Source organism: Peromyscus maniculatus, chromosome 6 (assembly GCF_049852395.1).
Source record: "Peromyscus maniculatus bairdii isolate BWxNUB_F1_BW_parent chromosome 6, HU_Pman_BW_mat_3.1, whole genome shotgun sequence".
NCBI lineage: Eukaryota > Metazoa > Chordata > Mammalia > Rodentia > Cricetidae > Peromyscus > Peromyscus maniculatus.
In genome coordinates this window covers 55,971,056-55,990,100 of record NC_134857.1, presented here as the reverse complement: position 1 = coordinate 55,990,100, position 19,045 = coordinate 55,971,056, and the positions used below count along the sequence as shown (strand labels likewise).

Genomic DNA, 19,045 nt, shown 5'->3' with positions numbered 1-19,045 from the left:
CAATTAACTATAGCCTACTGCTTCTATAACCTTGAGGAGGAGCCCTTAGGAGTCTTGTAAATTTCAGCTTTCCCAGACATGGCAAGTTTTTTGTTTTGTTTTGTTTGTTTGTTTGTTTGTTTTTAACTTCCTAATTGTTGTGCACTTCCCTGATCCTTCCTGGAAGGAATATTTCAATTAAGAAGAAATTACTGGGCCAGGTAGTGGTGGCACACGCCTTTAATCCCAGCACTGAGGAGGCAGAGCCAGGCAGATTTCTGTGAGTTCAAAGCCAGCCTGGTCTACAGAGCGAGATCCAGGACAAGCACGAAAACTACACAGAGAAACCCTGTCTCAGAAAAACAAAAAGAAGAAATTACTGTACAGCACTAGGTATCATAGAATGAGTTAACTAGTATTTCCCAAGTTTTGGGAAAAGGTTTGAGAGATATTGGTATTGTTTATATATTTTTAACTTTCTATTTTCATATATCTATCTATCTATATCTATCCATCCATCTATCTATTTATTTGTGTGTGTATATTTGTGTGTGTACACAGATGCATGTATTATAGCTGTGTACAAGTATCTGTTTGCATGTGAGAACCTAGGTCAATATTAAGTGTTTTCTTTATTATCCATGTTTTTGTTTTAGACCAAGTATATCATTGATTTTGGAGTTTGCTGATTCACTAGACTAGGTGGCTTCTGACCTCAGGGAACCTGTCTCTATCTCTGAGTGATGGTTTAAGGGACCTGTGATACACCTGGGATTTTACAGAAGTGCTAGGGATACACACTCACTCCTCATCCTTGAATGACAAGTACTTTGCTGACTATCCAATCTACATAGGCTAATAATTTTCATTAAATGATGTACAAAACTCATCAGGGCCAGGACTTTTCATTGTAGGGAGAATTTTTTTTCCTGGCTCAGTATTTTTACATTATGTTAGATTTTCTATTTCTTAAGTTTTGTTCTGTTTATAATAATGTCTTGACATCATCTATGTTATTTACTCTTCATATGTTTAAATATATTTGTTTGGGGGTTGGCATGTCATTCCAAAGCACATGCAAAGCCCTGGGATCTACTCCAGTACAACACACACACACACAATGTCTTTTATTATAAATTATTATAACTTAATGCATATTGTAATATACTTTAAAAGTAATTTTTTATTTCTGTAAACATCTGTGTATACTTTTGACATTCATAGTACTTTTTCTTTATGACATTGGTGCTTAATAGGCTTTATTTTATAATTGAGACTGAATTTCATAATATTTGCTATAAATATTTCTTAATTCAGATTAATATTATTTGGGAACATAGAAGTAAAAATACGAACAATAGATTTACATGATTTTTACATATATTAAGATAAAAATTAAATTTAATCTTTAACAATATCATATATGTATTCTAATTACTCTATCATATTCTATTTTATCGTTTTTCTACCCTATTGATCCTCCTTGTCTTAGAATGATGAAACATCATGGCTAAAAGCTGTAGCTGGGGTAATCTCCTGGTCCTGCCTGGCCCACGGTCAGGATAAATCTCTCTCACCTGCCAGTCCCACAGTCGCTTGGACTCAAGCAAACACACAGAGACTTATATTACTTATAAACTGTATGGCCGTGGCAGGATTCTGGTTATTTAGTTCTTCTATCTTAAATTAACCCATTTCTATAAAACTATACCTTGCCACATGGCTCATGACTTACCAGTATCTTACATCATGTTTCTCATGGCAGTGACTGGCAGTGTCTTTCTCTGCCTCAGCCTTCAACTTCCCAGAATTATCCTCTCTCCTTATCCCACCTATACTTCTTGCCTGGCTACTGGCCAGTCAGCACTTTATTTATCAATCAATCATCCACAGCAAAAAACAACTTAGGAAGGAAAATATTTATTTCATTTCCCACTTCCATATCATACTTCATCTCAAGGCAGGAACCTGGAGGCAAGAACTAAAGCAGAAGCCATGAAGGAATGTTGCTTATTGGCTTGTTCCTCATGGCTTGCTTGGCCTGCTTTCTTATATAACCCAGGACCAGCAGCAGAGGTTTCGCACCACCCAACAGTGAGTTGGGCCTGTCCACATCAATCATTCCAAAAAAAAAAAAAAAGTTTGACCGATCTTATGGATCTTATGGAGGTATTTTCTCAATTAAGAGTACCTTTTCCTAAATGACTGTAGATTGTGTCAAGTTGACAAAAAACTAACAAGGACACCCTTCGTCTCCACAAGTTTCATTTTCAAGTTCATCTATTTTCATTTTATGACCCACTGATTTTAACAGAACTATTTCTGTGACTGTTGGTTGAGCCTATCCCATTGACGCTTTGTGGGATCACACAACTGAAGGATGACTCGCACTGTCCCAGCATCTAGCAATAGATTCCCAGGAAGCTATAGGAGTGCCTGAGCCCCTCCTTTATCTATGCTTCACTGTGGACCTGTGAGGTCTGGTGGAGCCCTAATGCAGGCAACTTGGTGTGGGCAGCTTGGCAACTGCAACCTGATGCCGCTCCTGTCAGCTCATGACTGCAATGGCTGCATCACAGGAAGAAGCACATTTTACAGCCCCTTCCCGGTCTTCTGGCTTTAACGTTCTACCCATGTCCTCTTCCACTATGTTCCCTGAACATTGAAGGTTGTGGAACTTACCTTATTTTATACTTTATATTATCGTTTTTCTGTTTCAGAAGACAAAGTGTGGATCCCAGACAGCAGCTTAAGTGGGCATGCTGGTAGTGCAGTTGCCTTGTATGATCAGCAGAGCGCTGAAAATCCACTTCCAAATATGCAAGAGCAGAAGACAGGTACAGTCAGCAGTATTGTGTTGCTGGCTTCCTTTGTTTAGTTGTTTGATTCTTACAAAATTATTAGTCATCTGAAATTTTTTGTAGATATACACTACTCCAAAACCTAAAGGCAGAAAATCAAGCCATCAAATGAACTCATTATTTCTCTCAAAGATAAATTACATTGTGAACTATTTTCCATAGCAACATATTAATGAATTATATTAAAATTATAGCTCAGAATATGATATGTTTTGAGCAGTCCTCAAAGAATATGCATACAAGTTCTTTACGTTATTGCTGTTTTTATGCTATATTTCATGTGCTTTACTTGATTCATTCTTTTAACTGAAAATACATTCTTCTCTCATACAGTGCATTCTGACCACAGTGTCTCTTCCCTGTACTCCTACAAGATCCCGCCTACCCCAGCTCACCCTTCACTTCCCTCTGTTTCCCTTCAGAAGAGGATAGGCCTCCAATCAAACAGACAAAGCAAAATACAAATAAGACAAGGCAAAACCCTCATACCAAAGCTGGCTGGACAAAGCAACGAAACAGGAAGAAAGGAGTCCTAAGAGCAGGCAAAGGAGTCAAAGACTCATCTGCTCCCACAGTTAGGAGTCCCACAAAACATCAAGCTAATGGCCATAACATATAAGCAGAGGACTTTGTGAAGACCCTTGCAGGCCATGTGCTTGCCACTTCAGTCTTTGTGAGCTCTTATGTGCCCTGCTTGGTTGATTCAGTGGGGAACGTTCTCCTGGTATCCTGCATCCCTTCTGACTCCTACAGTCTTTCTGCCTCCTCTTCCACAGAATTCTCTAGTCTCTGAAGGAGGGACCTCGTGGAGACCTACAGACCTTATTATGATTATCTGTACCCATTTGTAAAATTATTGAACTATATTGAGGTTGCATCTTATAACCAGAATCAATGTCATTTGGACTTAAATCTAATGTTCTATATTTTTACACTGGGATCTTTTATTTTTAAAGGTTATGATTGCATTTATTTATTTAGTGTCTTATACAGTGTACACAGTTATACATATATATTGGCTGTCTATTATAGCTATTTTCCACTGCATTTACCACCAGTATGTACAGCATATTACTCTTATTCCATCATACATAGAATATGATGCTTCATTATATATCTGCATTTTTTCTGCATTTCTTATGATGTTGCACTATATAGCTAAAAGAAAAAATTAAATCAGTTCAACACAGTTGTGCATAGCATGTTAACATGACATGAGGGTCTGGGGATAAAAGGATGCATGAGCATCCTCAGGAAAGACTGCACCTTAGGAGAAATGCTTGACAAGGAGGGCAATTTGCTCTGCTTTAAAAAATTCTCTTCAAGCCAAAAGTTTAACTACATATGATTTGCTCATATACATAAAATTTATATTTTTTTTGGCCTAAACTCTTCAGCTAGTTTAGATCTTTTCTATATGAATTTATGTTGATTTGATGTCAGATATAAAATTTTTAGTATCAAGCCATCAATTTGTGATACAATTTTTGGAGCTCTATAATTAGATACCTATTGTCACATCAAATTCAAAAGCAGCCTCAAGTATTCTGCTTCCTGCCTCCTGGGCAAGGAGAAGGAACTGTGTTTTAAGTTACTGTGCATTGTTGAAAATAAATTTAAGCACATGCTTTGAGAAATCTGTTACAAAGACAAATCTTCCTAAGCAAATAGCCAAATGCTTTTAAGTATCTATGTGGGGCAGATCCATCAGTGAGCAGTTTACTATAACAAGCCTTTGATGGAGCACCTGTCCCAGGCCAGCCATTGCCAACTGGAGCTAAAAATGAAATGTGACCCAGGAGCTTAGAGTCCATCCAGAGGTTCTCAGATGTCAGTGTCAACGTCAAAGAGAAAACACGTTATAATGTAAATTTGCTGATCACATCATTAAAGATGCTGAATGATACAGAATCAATTAAGATACCTCATGATCTGCATTTGCCAATCATTCTCTGTTACTGTAGATTCTTCAAAGTCTTATTTTGAGAAAACTGCTAGATATAAGAATATACAAATTAAATTATAGTATATCAGCTTTAATAGAGATGTGTGTGTGTGTGTGTGTGTGTGTGTGTGTGTGTGTGTGTGTGTGCAGGCACATGCTATTTTTTGGAAGTAGAAATGATAAAATAGATATGTCAGATATTAGAGATTATATAACATTTTAGTTGAGTCTTTAAATGGTAATAACAGTGACCAGATAGGGAATTGGGAAATTGGTTCTGGACAGAGGTAGTGGCCTGAAATAAAATTAAATGCTCTTGGCAGTGAAGCAAGCTCAGAGATTTTATACTCTGAAGTAATGACAGTGTATGTAGGAATGTTAATTCCTGAATGGTCTTTAAAATCTGTGACTGTGAAATGTATAGAACACATATATGTTTAGAGGCAAGTCTCCTCCTCATTCAACCTTCCTCAGATCTTCCTCTGTCTGTATGCAGCACTGTAGGACATCATCAGCAGGACATCTAGAAGTCAATTTACTTGTACTAGCTACAACCTAGTCTTTTGCAAACGCTGCTTCTCCTCCACAATTGCAGCCCCAATTTAACCACTTAAACTTCATTTCTCCTGTTGAGTGCTCAGAAGGTGTCTGTCTTGGTTAGAGTTTCTGTTGCTTCCACCAAACACCATGACCAAAAAGCAAGTTGGAGAGGAAAGGGATTATTTGGTTTGCACTTCCTTATTGCTGTTCATCACTGAAGGAAGTCAGGACAAGAACACAAGCAGGGCAGGATCCTGGAGGCAGGAGCTGAGGCAGAGGTCATGGAAGATTGCTGCTTCCTGGCTTGCTTCCCCAGACTTGCTCTACCTGCTTTCCTATAGAACTCCAAAGCATCAACCCACAGATGGCGCCACCCACAATGTGGGTCCTTCCACATCACAATTGAGTAAATCACCCACAGCTGGATCTCACTGAGGAATTTCCTCAACTAAGGCTCCTTCCTCTTTGATTACTCTAGCTTACGTCAAGTTGACACACAAAAGCAGCCAGTACAGTGTCTAATTTTGGCCTGTACTCCAATTTCTCTTTTACTCTTTGCAAAACTCTCCTGATATAAATAATATTCTAACAAGTTCTACTGTTTATAATCAGTGAGTAGATTATTCATATTTTCAGTCAGAAAATTATTCATATATTTTATAACTTATGGGGCTCATATTTTAACAATAGCAAAGATCTTGACATTTAGTTGCTAAAAGCATATGACAGCTACCTGGGGAAGGTAACAGACGTGCAAAAACTCTTCTTTCTGATGAATAACTGTTACCTGAAGAGCTTCCCCATCTGTCCTCACTGCATCTCCTCCCAACCTGTTCTCTCACTGGTTCCTCTCTGTTCTGAGGCAGATCATACGATTATTTTTAGCCTAGGGATGTGCTTCTCCCTTTCATATCGGTTGCTTTGCAAACTCCCACTCCATCCTTAGATCTTCTTGGGGTTGCTTTCAATCTCAGATCAGATGCTACCTCCTCAGTGAGGTCTTTGAGGCCACCCTACATAATGCTGGTCCCCAAGTCCTTCACCCACTTTCTCTCTTCTCCTAAAAGCCATTGTATAACACATCTTATATTTCTCATGTGCCCTACCTTGGGCAGAAAGCAAGTAGTAGCCTGTTTACTCTTTGGTGCATCCTCGGTTATGGAAATGGGTTCTGGTACTTTGGTGAAAATTGACAACAGGGACAATATCTGATTTGTTTTAGAATGTCTTGGTTTTGATAGAGGATTTGGCAGATTTAAGAGTTAATAAATGTTTTTTATCATTGAATTGAATTAGGTATTAATTCATGGGTTCTCAGAGTTGGATGGAATTTAAGACATTATACTGTCTAATTCTATATTTTGAAGGTGAGATGTGGATTATCATGTGTCAGATCACAAGCTGATTTCTAATTCAGTGAGGTTAGATAATACGTTTCTTAGCAACCTAGGTATTTCCCCACGAAACTATGTCATTCAATTAAAGCTCTTTTTATGTTCCTAGAAATCTTAGAAAACACATTCCTATTTTTAATAAGTAATTCTTAGAAGTATGCAGTGTAACAAGTATTACAATTTTGAAAACTTAGATCTTGATTAAAGTATTGGGTCCTTTGATAAAAATATTGTTATTAAGATGCTACCCAAGATGTCTGGAGAATGGTTCAGTTGATAAATTGCTTTCTATACTTGCAAGGAGACATGCGTTTAATCCTAGAGCACATATGAAAGTCAGGGACAATGGAGCATGTCCATAATCCAGATACTAGAGAAGTAGAAACAAGGTGATCCCTGGAGCTTGCTTGGGTAGGCAGTCTAAGCTGAATCACTGTGAGAAATACTGTCTTAAAAATATGAATGATTGCAGAGGAATTCTATATTAACCCTTAGCCCATGTACACTTGCACAGAAATAAAAATGCTACCCATAAACACATGCTATAATTGTTTCGTTAAATGCTATGCTATATATAGAACAGCAGTAATAATTACATTAAACATTACTTGGTGATTGATTGTGTCCTAACCTCACTAATTGTTTTGTGTTCATTAATACCATTGTGTTTTGTCTTTTTAATATTTAGCCTAGTTTCAATAATAAGCATAGGGTATATATGTTATCACCAAAGAGAACTTGTTATATCTAGAATCTGACTGGAATCAATCAATATTAATCATTTCTGATACTACATTGCCAGTGATGGCACCAGCTGCTCCAACTCTCTCTCTTCTCTCTCTCTCTCTCTCTCCCTCTGTGTGTGTGTGTGTGTGTGTGTGTGTGTGTGTGTGTGTGTGTGTATGTGTATGTGTATGTTATTTATTTTTAGTAGGGGACCATAGCTTCAACTGGCATTTTTATCAGTGGCATCGTTCACATTATGTTGAATCTGAACCTTAGCAATGATATTAATATGTCCGTGAATTAAATTCTAAAGTGAATGATATGTGTACCTGAAGAAATAACAAATAAACAAAACTCCTGTGTTTTGGTGACTTCAAACTCTAGTGGAGCATATTCCAGCAGGGCAGGTGGTCTGTCCTTTTGCTCTGTGCTAAGCATATCTGATCTATCCCCTGGGTACATTTTCTTTCAATTGGGATCAATTAACTTCAAATTCAGTGGTAACCAGATGCTGCTGAAAGCACCAGCAAGTGCCATCCTCTCCTGAGTTTTCTGAAGGTCATCCATGCTATTTGATAGTTTTGTCGCTTCCCTTTTTGTTGCTGTTGCTGTTGTCAGAAATCCAGGCTGTACTAATAACTCCTTCCTTTTGTTATATTTCAATAAGCAATATAAATTCCTTTACATTTTGCATTTGATGAGGCATCATGACACAGAAAAGAGAACATTATTTCCCAAGGATCCAGTACATTTGGTTTCTGTAAAAAATTACTGCTGTAGCTGTCCTTCTGTCACAGCACGGCACAATGCTGGGATGGGGGTTGGGGGCAGCTTGCTCCTTCTCGGCTGTGAATGTCAGATCGAATCATTCCACATTCTATAAAGTAGAGACCACTTTTCAATCTGGTCATCAAAATAATTTTTGAGGGCATTTAAAGAAGAATCAATATATAGGCATATGCCTGTTGATTACCTTTTTAGAACTTTTTTTTTTGCACACAGTCACAAAAGGGCCAGAGACTTAATTTATTCATAATTTCATTTAGCAAAATTATTTTTAAAATTGGTTTCTGCAATGTTCATTAACATCAGTACCCTTTGTGTGTTACCTTAGTGAGTTTTGATTAACTATTTAATGTTGCATCCAGAGGCTTATGAGTATATTCACTATACTCAATATGGAGGAAAGGGGGAAGAACAGGGAAGACAATCTGATTATTGTGTGCTGGGTGACTTCCATAGTCACTCTTTTAACTTCTAAATTTTCCTTTGATTCTCTATAGTTATATGCCCCTGGGATCTGTTTAGCCAGTTAGGATTTCTATGCCAGTGTCAGCTGCACATCTCAAAACTTTTATGCAAAGCTCATTTGTTTTGAGAGGTTACAAACTTACATTTTAAATTATTTATGTTTGATTTAAAAACACTTCTGTAAATTAAACGGTACATGAAAGCAACACACCTGTCCTGCGAACCTTTGAGGACTCCTTGAAAACTCCCATGGCTTTTGCTAAAGACTCTTTTGTGAAAATGAGAAAATTAGGAATTACTTATACTCTATGAATTTAAAGCGTCCCCTGTCTTTCTGTGGCACAATGTTGGATGTTAAGGAAACCAACTGAGCTACCTCTAAAATGGATTAAGAAAAAAACTCTGATTGACCTGGGGGGGGGGGAGGACAGTAGTAGTCTGACTGGGTCTGTCCTTCTGGGAGTACTGCACTGATGGGACAGTAGTGCCCTAGAATGGATTCGGATTTACAAAACTTACACAGGAACTCTCTTTCTTTTTAAATCAGTGTTTTTACATACTAGCCTGTCCTGGACCAGCAGGTTGTTCTTCAGTGACAGGATGCTAAGTGAGAGGAACAGGGATGTGACGATGAAGATGAGCAAGTTTATGAAGAAGGACAGCACCTTATATACAGTTTTCCTGAAAAGCAAAATTGGGACAAAGTATGCAAAATACTATCATACAATGGGAAGAGTTGTGTTCTCAGGATCCAAAACCGCAGCTCCTCCAGGGCCCCTGACCCCAGGCCATTTCTGGCATTACTAAGCATGTGCCTGGTTTTAGACAAGGAACTAAGTTCATTCTCCATACATCAGGACCTCAGGGAAAGTCCTGGAGTTGCCTAGCCCTTAACAGTAGCCTATTTGTCTTTATATTTAAAAATAAATTTATAAAATCCTGATATGTCATTAGTTCTCTAGGAGAAACCATGTTTATCCTATATTTTCCCTTTACAAGGCACGGTGTGACATTTTTCTAGAATTTAAGGAACACGTAAGGGCATCTGGCAGTTAGATGGCCTAGAGTGGAGAATGTGCGCTACACTGCTCTGCAGCTGGCTTGTCAGATGGATATTTTACCTTGGTTGCTATTAAAATTAGGTTCTCTTTTCTTGAGTGCTGAAAAAGGACTCGGAGGAGTTCTTTATGTCACTGTGAATGTAATTTGGGATTAATTTGCAATTGCTCAAATAAGTAACAGTCAAAAGGCTACAATACTATTGGATACTTTGTGTCCAGGAGAGTAATTTGTATTGTTAGCACACTTTGGGGGGTAGGGCACAGTAGATGTTTCAGTCAGTAAAGTGCTTGCCTACTAAGCACCAGGACATGAGTTTGACCCTAGAACCCATGTAAAAATGTCAGGCATGATAGTTTGTGTGTTAGTTTCCCCAGGACTGGGAGCTGGGATGTTGGCTATAAGAACAACACTGGGGTTCACTGACCAAACACTGGACCCTAATCGGTAAATCTAAGTCAATGAGAGAGTTTCTCTCAAATGAGTTGGATGGTGTTCCTGATGATGAGGAGTTCAGTCTCCATCAACATGTATGAACCTATTAAACTGAACAAACAAATACACACTCAGGATTCTAAAGCAAGTTGGTGCCTTTCTTTTCTTCTTGTAGGCCAGAAGTCACAGAGACCTTCTACAGCAAACTTCCCTGTTTCCAACTCTGCTCGAAAAGGCTCCAGCTGCTGGGTGTCCTCTTCTCCCCGACCCAGGAGTGTGGCCACTCAATCCCTATCCAGAGCTGCATCTGAAATTTCAGAAATTGAATACATAGATGTCACTGACCAGAATGAGCCTTTCCTAGATAACACTGAAGATCAACAAGCCTTAGACAGTTTGGAGAAAGAATTAAATGTGCTGAGAAACCTTGCAGGTGAATAATAGATTTGACTTATAAAATAGTAACTCTGTTCTCTGCTTCAGTCTTTACATGTTGCTCTACAACAGGCAAATGGAAAAGGCATTTCCTTCCCATGTGTCTATTTCCTTTGATATCCCCAATACCACATAAAAATACTTATAAAATATGTGGTTTCTGATCCCACAGAAAAGCTGGTCATCCTCAACCCATGTAATACACAAAAAAACATTTGACATAGGAACTTTCAAATTTGGGCAAGCATTATATCTCCATGTATATAGCCATCTGAGTAAGACTGACAACTAGAATTTGACCCCAGGGACACACATGGTAGAATTCCCCAAGTTTCTCTCTGACTTCCTTGTATATGCAGTGGTATGTATATATGTGTACTAACACACACAAAATATAATGAAAAACTAGTTTAAGAAACGAAACCTTTTTTATCTTTCCTTCAAGTACAATGAAGGGTTAATATCTTAATTTTTGTGAAACCCTCTGTCCAGCATTCTTGTGGGAAAATTGAGCTGTTAGGATTCTTAAAGCAGTCCTTCCCAACCTTAAATATATGCACACCCCCACTCCGGGGTCTTCTTCAGATACATACTGATGTAGTGAGTCTGCGCATCTAACAAGTGCCCAGGCAGTACCCAGATGAGTAGGTAACAGCAGTTTGGGAAGGGATTCTACTTGTTCATTCTATTTCCAACCTCAATAACTGCAGACAGTGTGACAAATGCCACCCTATTCTTTAACATCGCAAGTGTCTAGCAGTAACAAAACATCAGGGAGGCAATCCTCTTACAGCTTTCACAGTTGGAAACCAACTGTAGGTACAAACGCCAGAAAATTATCTGGGTTTTCTTTTTGTGTGTGTGTGTGTATTCCACACTTGTCACAACCCTGCCATCCTGCCCCTTGCTGTTAGTAACCTTCTTTCTCACTTACTAAGTTTACAAAACTTTGTTACTTTTCTAAGAATCATCTCACTCAATTTTGAACAATTCAGGCAGTAAGAATAAAATGTAAGCCAAAAAGAAAAGAAAAGAAAAGCCCATACAATCACAAAATCTTACTATTCTTAAAACAACCACAGTTAACTACAGTGAGTATCATTTCAAATATGTTTGTATCGTAAGTACACAAGTAAGATTACGTATTTATAGGGATGTTGCATCACTCTGACTGGGGAGTGTATTTGTATTCACCCTAGAGAGAGAAGCAAGTGACAGCCTTTAGGAGTGATACTATCCATGTCCTGTTGCTGAAACAAGGAGGTTCAGCATTGAGGTTCATTGGGGTTTCAGGAGTACGGGTGACTTCAGTAGTTGCAATTGGAAAAGCCCAGCCTGGCATGAGTGAATATTTACCCAAGGTCTGTCACTGTAATTCACTGCCCAGCTTGCAGGCAGCTGCACCCAGGGGTCTTCTGCTCTCAGCCAGACCTCACCACCAAAATTCTTTACTGCTGCTATAACGTTTGGAGAGACCTCATGAGTCTTGGGAGATACTGATCTTCTTGAGTCTTGTAGCTTTCTCCTTAGTTTTGAGATTCCCTTCTCCTTCCAAAAGGGAATGTTTGAAACCTGAGGAAAACACATCCACAGAGAGGTGTAGACAGGTTAAAAAGAAGGAGGTAATACTGTAACTTCATAAAAACAGATGCCCGATATCTCGCACAATACTTTTAAACTGTAGCTAGACAGGCATATAGGTTCAACAACTTAACGGGATGGAAATGCACATGTTCACGAAGTATTTTTACCAGAACCCTGCCTAGTTACCTTTATAAAATTGCCCCTTTTTTGACCAGAAACACTGTAATATTGACAGTTCATTCTATTTTTTGTGCATGTTTCTTAACGTTTAAGAAAACTAGAAAAAGGAAAATTTGGCAATTGAGTGTTTCTGCTTTAGTTTTTTTTTTTTTACTTTAATTCATCTCTCAAATAAAAGACAAAGAATCATTTATTCACTTTATTAAATCACATGCTATTCTAGATGGTAGTAAATATATCTCAGTGAGTTATAATTTGTTATCTTGTCAAGATTTCCTTCTAGTTTCTTTCTTGGTCAAGATTTCCATGGATTAAGTTCTCTGCCCTCCCAAAGGCCTATTTTCATTAATCTTGAGCAAGTTTCATAATGATATTCTTGAAAATATTTGTCTTTAAAAAGTCTTTTTAATGTTTCTCTATTGTGTGTGCTTGGGTATACGTTTCCTGTGGAGTTGGTGCATATGTCACGGCAAGTGTGGAGGTCTGAGGACAACTTTGCAAAGCCGTTCATCTCATTATACCTCTACATGGGTTCTCCAGCTCAAACTCAGATTGCCAGGCTTGCTCAGCAAGTGCTTTACCCAGAGGGCTGGCTTGCTGGGCCACACACTATTTCTGTCATGACTAATCACTTAAATGTATGCAACTAATTAATAGATCTGAACTTTCTGTCCTGTGCACAATAGTAGTCATCTCCTCACCAACTTCTGTCCCTGTGTTTCCACTGAAGTTTCGTTTGGTGGAGCCTAATAGTCCTGTTGGTTTTCCATTCAGGGAAGGCTATGGGGCTGTGTTACTGGAAGTAGCTTCAGTTTAGAATCCCCTGAGAACTTTGTATGTGAAAAACAGATCAGCTTAGAATAGGAGCCTGATGTCTTTTCTTTGAAATCTCCCCCAGGGACTTTCCTGGCTCTGGATCCCACACCCTGGCTGTGACATAGTCGGAGGGTGTCTGTTTGCAACCTCACTATTTCTTTGTCACTTCTTGTGGTTCATTCTTGGTCTTATCAGTGCATTTGGTTCAGACTTTGTTCCTGGAAGGATATACTGAATGTCCTTTGTTTAACTGTTTTAGTCCTTTTTTCTTTGCTCAACGTTTTTCATATACTGTATTCTAATCATATTTCCCCTAGGCCCATGGCCTATCTTGTCTCGTATTCTTGCCCCCTTCGTGACAGGAGCAGGATGATTCTCTTTCAGATCTCTTCCAGTGGCAGTCTTTCTTTCTGACTATAGAATAAATTCCTCATTTCAGAAAAAAAAAAATCTGCTTTTATATCCTTGAATTGGTTTCTGTTACACTCTGCTTTCTCCTGCTGGGAACCTATTTTCTTTCGTTGGATCCCCTTTTGACAAGGCATTTCCAATATGTCCTTCAGTTGCCGCATTAGCTGAGCTTCTCTCAGTGGCTGTCTTCCAAGAGAAAGTCAAAAAAGTTCGGATCAGTGTTCAGACCATGAGGCTGAATTTCTCAGCTGGTCTTCAGAATACGCCAGAATCCCCGATGAAGCAGGCTCTAACGCCAGTGAGGAACGAGCTTCCCAGTGAGAGTGAGGGCAAGCAGGCAGAGAACAAGAGCCTTCTTCTATGTCCTTTATATGGGCAGCCACCAGGAGGTGTGGCTCAGAGCTAATTAAGATGGATATTCCTATCTCAAATGATCCGTTCAAGGAAAATTCATACCCAGCTGCTTGTGTTTTGGCTCAATCCAGATGTAGTCAAGTTGAGAGCCAAGAATAGCCATCACAGTTGCTTTATGTGATTTTTATTTCCACATGTATTTGCTGTGCTTTTCTTAAAGCTTAAATTCTGTCAGAATTTTAAAAGCCAGTTCACTAACAACATGGCTTTAACTTTTTCTTTGATATTATTGATAGAACTTCTGAAGTAATTTCAAGCTTTTAGAAAATTTGTAGAAGAGACTAGAAATGCAACAAACTCATAGACATATGCATGTTCTGAGACAGAGGGAGATGAGAGAGAGAAGGAAGAAATATGGAGCAGGGCCAGGAGAGTAGAGTGAGAGAATGCATTTCATTTTTTAATACTTTTTAGATCCAGACATTGTGACTTTACCAAGAATCATGTCCCAGTGTGCATCTCCCTGAACAAGAACACCTCCTAACCAGAGATGCCGGCATGCTGAGTCAGTCAGTTAACATGATGGAGATGCTTCTCTATGCCACACGACATGTTTAACAGTTCTGTCCTAACACTTGTTAGAGCTCACTATTTCTCTGGTATAAGATCCAATGGGGCCAAAGTAGCCATTTAATTTGCTTTGTTATGTTGGATCTTTGATTAGTTTTGTTGTTAAAAAGTAGTTTGTTTTATTTCTTTTGTAGGCAAAGGATTTGTGTGGAATATTTTTATGATCTTAAAGTGGGTTTCTGCCAAATTATTCTTTTTAGTTATTAGTAATATTATTGACACAAGGTGTTGTCATAGAGCCCAGCCTGGTCAGAAGATTGCTACATAGTCTAGTTATTCTTGGAATTAAGCATCTTCCTCAGACTCTCTAGTGTTGGGATTACAGGTATATGGTGCAATGCGTAGCTTTTGGTTAATCTTTAATTTATCAATGCATCATAGCACTGATTCTTGGACTCTCTTGTATTGGCACAGTCAGTTGGTATGGCCCTGTCTTTGTATGTGACTTTGTGCTTTTGTTATCAGCCTGAAATAATGGACATCTGAAATCTTCTGCATTGCAGTGATACCAGTCTTCCGTTTGATTCTGCTGTCTGAAGTTGGATGTTGTCCTTTCAGCTCAAAGGCTGAGTGGGGGAGACGAGAAGAGCTCAAATCAAAGAATTAGATGTTGTAGCATAGCCACTTGAGCTAAAGAAACTTGGGTCTAGTACCAATTTTCATTGTATAGTGAACTACTATTTTTCTGTGGGTGCTCATTTTTCTAATCTAACAATGGTGGTGATATTCCTTTTTAATATAACCCGACTTTTAAGAGTTTTGTTTCATAGTAAATCTTATCAAGAGTCCTCAAATATAAATGAGATTAGATGACTCTGATTGCTTTGGGATTGTGGGGAAGAACTTCATCTCAAACTTAATTTATCTAAGTGTATCATAATTTGAAAATCACTGAGCTAAATAATTTTAAGGAAGTTTCAATCTGTAAATATATTGAGGTCTATCTTTCAGGGGGAACAATGTAATTTAGTTTCAGTGGGGAAATCTGCTTGCTCAAAAACCGAAAGTTACTATTAACCATGAAAAACTAAATATTTTTAAGTCTAGTGTGAGAATATTGTTTTAGTGTTCATTCCTTGCAACTAGGTAGTTAACTATTTGGCATGTTTGTAAAAGGGAAGAGAACAGCACCTGGTGATGGTGGTGGCAGCCTAAATAGTCATCATAATGTGTCACAATAACTTAGATGGCTTAATGGGCTGGGGATGTAGTTTAGTTGGTAGAGTGCTAACATACACAAAACTCTGGATTCTAATTTTAGTACCTCGCAAACAGGACACAGTGAGTCACATCTGTAATCACAACATTCAGCTGGTAGTGAAAAGGGAATATGAAGTTCAAGGTCATCCTTTGCAATATATTAATTCAACCTAGGCTACTTAGACACCGTATTAAAACAGAAAGTTACATCAATGTCGGAAAGAATGCATTGAGGTCTATCATAGGAATATTTATTTCCATATTTGGATTTAGAGTAGTTTGCATAAAGATAAATTTGTCTAAACATCATTTTTTTACATGCACTATTTGTCTACATCCAGGCCATTGAACCACAGGCCAGCAGGATGAAAAGAGAGAATACTTAAAGCTTGCCATCCCCTCTCCCTTCGTCAAATACAAGGGATCATTTCCCCTAAGCAAAGGAGCCAGAAAAGAAAGGGCATTGCAGAACAAACACACAGATAATAAAGTATCTAATTCTCAGGCAAATTGAAGAACTACATAATAATCTAGTGTTATGGAGGATTACTTCATTTCATTTAGAATTTTGTGAATTGTCAGGATATTTGACATATTTCACAAGGAACATACATATTTCAAAAACCAGTATGTTTATGGTGACTTGACACCATGTCTTTGTTTATTTCTTTTTCTCCTTTCCCTCCTTCCTTCCTTCTCCTTTTTCCTTTTGGCCCTAGTTATTGGACCCAAGGCTTTGTACATATCAGTCAAGCACTGTATCTCTTACCCTGTGCTCCAAGGAATATCAAACCAAACTTCAACATCCCCCATATATTAAAAAATTGGTATGTGGTGACAAGTCTGTGTTGACAATCTTTGTGCTACTTGCCATTATTTCTGGGTAAATTCCAGCAACATAGGATGTTCACGTTTCTTTGATGTATGTGCTAGTGATATATGGAATAACATGTTTCAGATCCTTCAGAACAACTTCAAAGTCTACCCTCAGAAGATTTACAGACCTTCACCCACCATCCTCTGAACTTCAGCCAGATGTCCGAAGACCTCCTTGAGATGTCATGTGAGAGTGATGCCTCTAAGATTGAGTTCAGGTAAGTTAAACCCACAGCTTCCCAAAGAAAGATGTTTCATAGTAGATCAGATGGGTTCCAAACAGTTTTCCTCATTATATAAGAAATTTTGCCTACATGCGTCAAATTTATGACCATTTTTATTTTTGTAAAATGTTTGGTTCTTGTGCTGACCTAGTATTGTGATTTAGTGAAAGTCTTATAAAATTATTACTTTTATTTGAAGCCATTTCTCTGCTATATAGTATCAGTTATTAGAGGGGGGCAAAGGAACTAGCAATCCTCCAGTATTATATTGAAAGACAGTTATCTTACTTGAATTAACTAGTATGATAAATTTCTACAGTTTGCATTAATTGAAGAACTACATAATAATCTAGTGTTATGGAGGATTACTTCATTTCATTTAGAATTTTACCCAGTGCAAAAATTAAAGACCAGAATATTGAGAAGTTCTTTTCCTTAAAATGGACTCTAGAATTTTCCAATGTTTTAATTTGTACAACTTTATTATTTTTTTCAAATGGAGATCACTTTAAAAGATATAGAAGTCAAATTGACATGTGTGAAAAAAAGCAATAAGTTTGTCTATTGGTGGCACTGGCTGTTTCAAAGGAGGGTCTCTCTTTTTGAAATAAGAAAATAAATTCAAAATAAACGTCTCTCTAATGATAAGTCCCTAGGATTGGCTTAAAGTCTAATGCTGAACTCAAAGGGAATATAGAGTTTGTAATTCAGTCTTTCTGAAAGCGAAAAGCTTTGCCTGAGCTCTTAAATTTTTTGCATTTCAATACAAATAACACTTTTAAAAATGAATAGTATGAAAGTACTCATTTCCCCCTAAAATGTTATTAAAACCCAACTAACTCTATATGTGTCTTCATTGTCATTTCACAAAAGAAATTCAATACTAAAAATATGGAGGGATGAATGATACAAAGCAGGATTTATAACTAAAAGGGTCACATGATAATCAGCTGGCCCTTGTATTCTCTGCCCAGCTGGTTCACAGATGAGTTTGTGGATCGCTGACTCAGCCTGCTTTGGATTTGATAAAATAATCTTTAAAGGTGCTATGTCTACTGCAGGGTGCATATTTTCATATTTACTGGCATATGTGGGCTGGAAATCCTGGTAACTTTGAACCAAAATATTTGAATGATACAGATAATTTTGTTCTCCCAAGCTATGTTATTTCTAAACCATAGACACACACATGTTAGAGCTTTGGGCTTTCCATGTCCCCCTACTGATACAACAAAACAAAACAAATCAAACAAGAGCAAAAAACGGGCAAGTAATTACTGTCATTGAATTTTAGCTTTGGTTTATCTTGAGTGACTACCCATATAGTTCTAATTTACTGTACACAAAGGAGTGATTTATCTGAATGTCTATTCATTGGGATTCTTTTAAGCAGCCAATATCATGATGAATGTTCTTAACGATGACCCCGAGGCTCTGCAGATTTTAGAAGTTCTTTTTAATCATCAGGGAAGAACACGACCGGAGCCCATAAATATTCTTTCCCTTTGGTAGGATTGTAGCTTTGTTTCTTCGAAGCAGGAAAATGATGGGGAGACTTAGTATATCTTAGGTGCATGAAAACTTACCCCTTCAGCCTGCTTCCAATGACTTCAACCTATGTAGTATTGACCATAAGAAAAATGAAAGCTGAACCTTGGTGTCATATGCTGCGTATTGATCTTCTAATGCATTTTCAGCTCTTCTGGAAGAAATACCGAAGTGCAGTCTTTGCTGTCACTTGGTGACTACAGCACAGATGAGGAAGAGGAAGATTTTCTTGATAAGCAATGTGTCACTACACTACCGTGGGCGAAGAATGTGTAACAGTTCATTACTTCTCCATTTTGTACCCAGAATAAACCAAGCAACTGAGTGATTAACTTGTGCAGGTGTTGGCGAGGATTCGTATCTCTGATGTTTTTAGGCTTGAAAAAAAATAAGGGTTAGTAATGTTAAAAGTTTAAGGTCCTTTTCTTCCAGACACCATATTGTATGTCAAACATTCATCTTTATTGCAGATGACACTGGTAATGGGTAAATTTATGTCAATTTACCATAGAACAGAACACTATGGTGTTAAAGCTAATTAATGTTTCTTATTTAATTATATTTGAGAATTACATCAAAAAGTAAATTCTCTATGGC

General features: G+C 37.9%; 1 protein-coding gene across 29 annotated transcripts in view; it reads left to right on the top strand.

Annotated features, from left to right (window-relative positions):
• Window positions 1-18,780, top strand: part of Zbbx (zinc finger B-box domain containing) — a 102,193-nt gene extending 83,413 nt beyond the window's left edge. For 13 of the 29 annotated variants that reach the window (XM_076574248.1, XM_015990182.3, XM_006972658.4 and 10 more), the window contains 4 exons: window positions 2,700-2,816; window positions 10,366-10,623; window positions 16,759-16,894; window positions 18,598-18,780. In XM_076574248.1, coding sequence (XP_076430363.1) covers window positions 2,700-2,816; window positions 10,366-10,623; window positions 16,759-16,894; window positions 18,598-18,724 — 638 coding nt within the window. In that variant the 3' untranslated portion in view covers window positions 18,725-18,780. Of the gene's footprint in view, window positions 1-2,699; window positions 2,817-3,173; window positions 4,768-10,365; window positions 10,624-16,758; window positions 16,895-18,597 lie in introns of those variants that run through there. The other 16 variants (XM_076574253.1, XM_076574250.1, XM_042279163.2 and 13 more) reach the window with 4 other exon arrangements.
• Window positions 18,781-19,045: the final 265 nt, after the last annotated feature.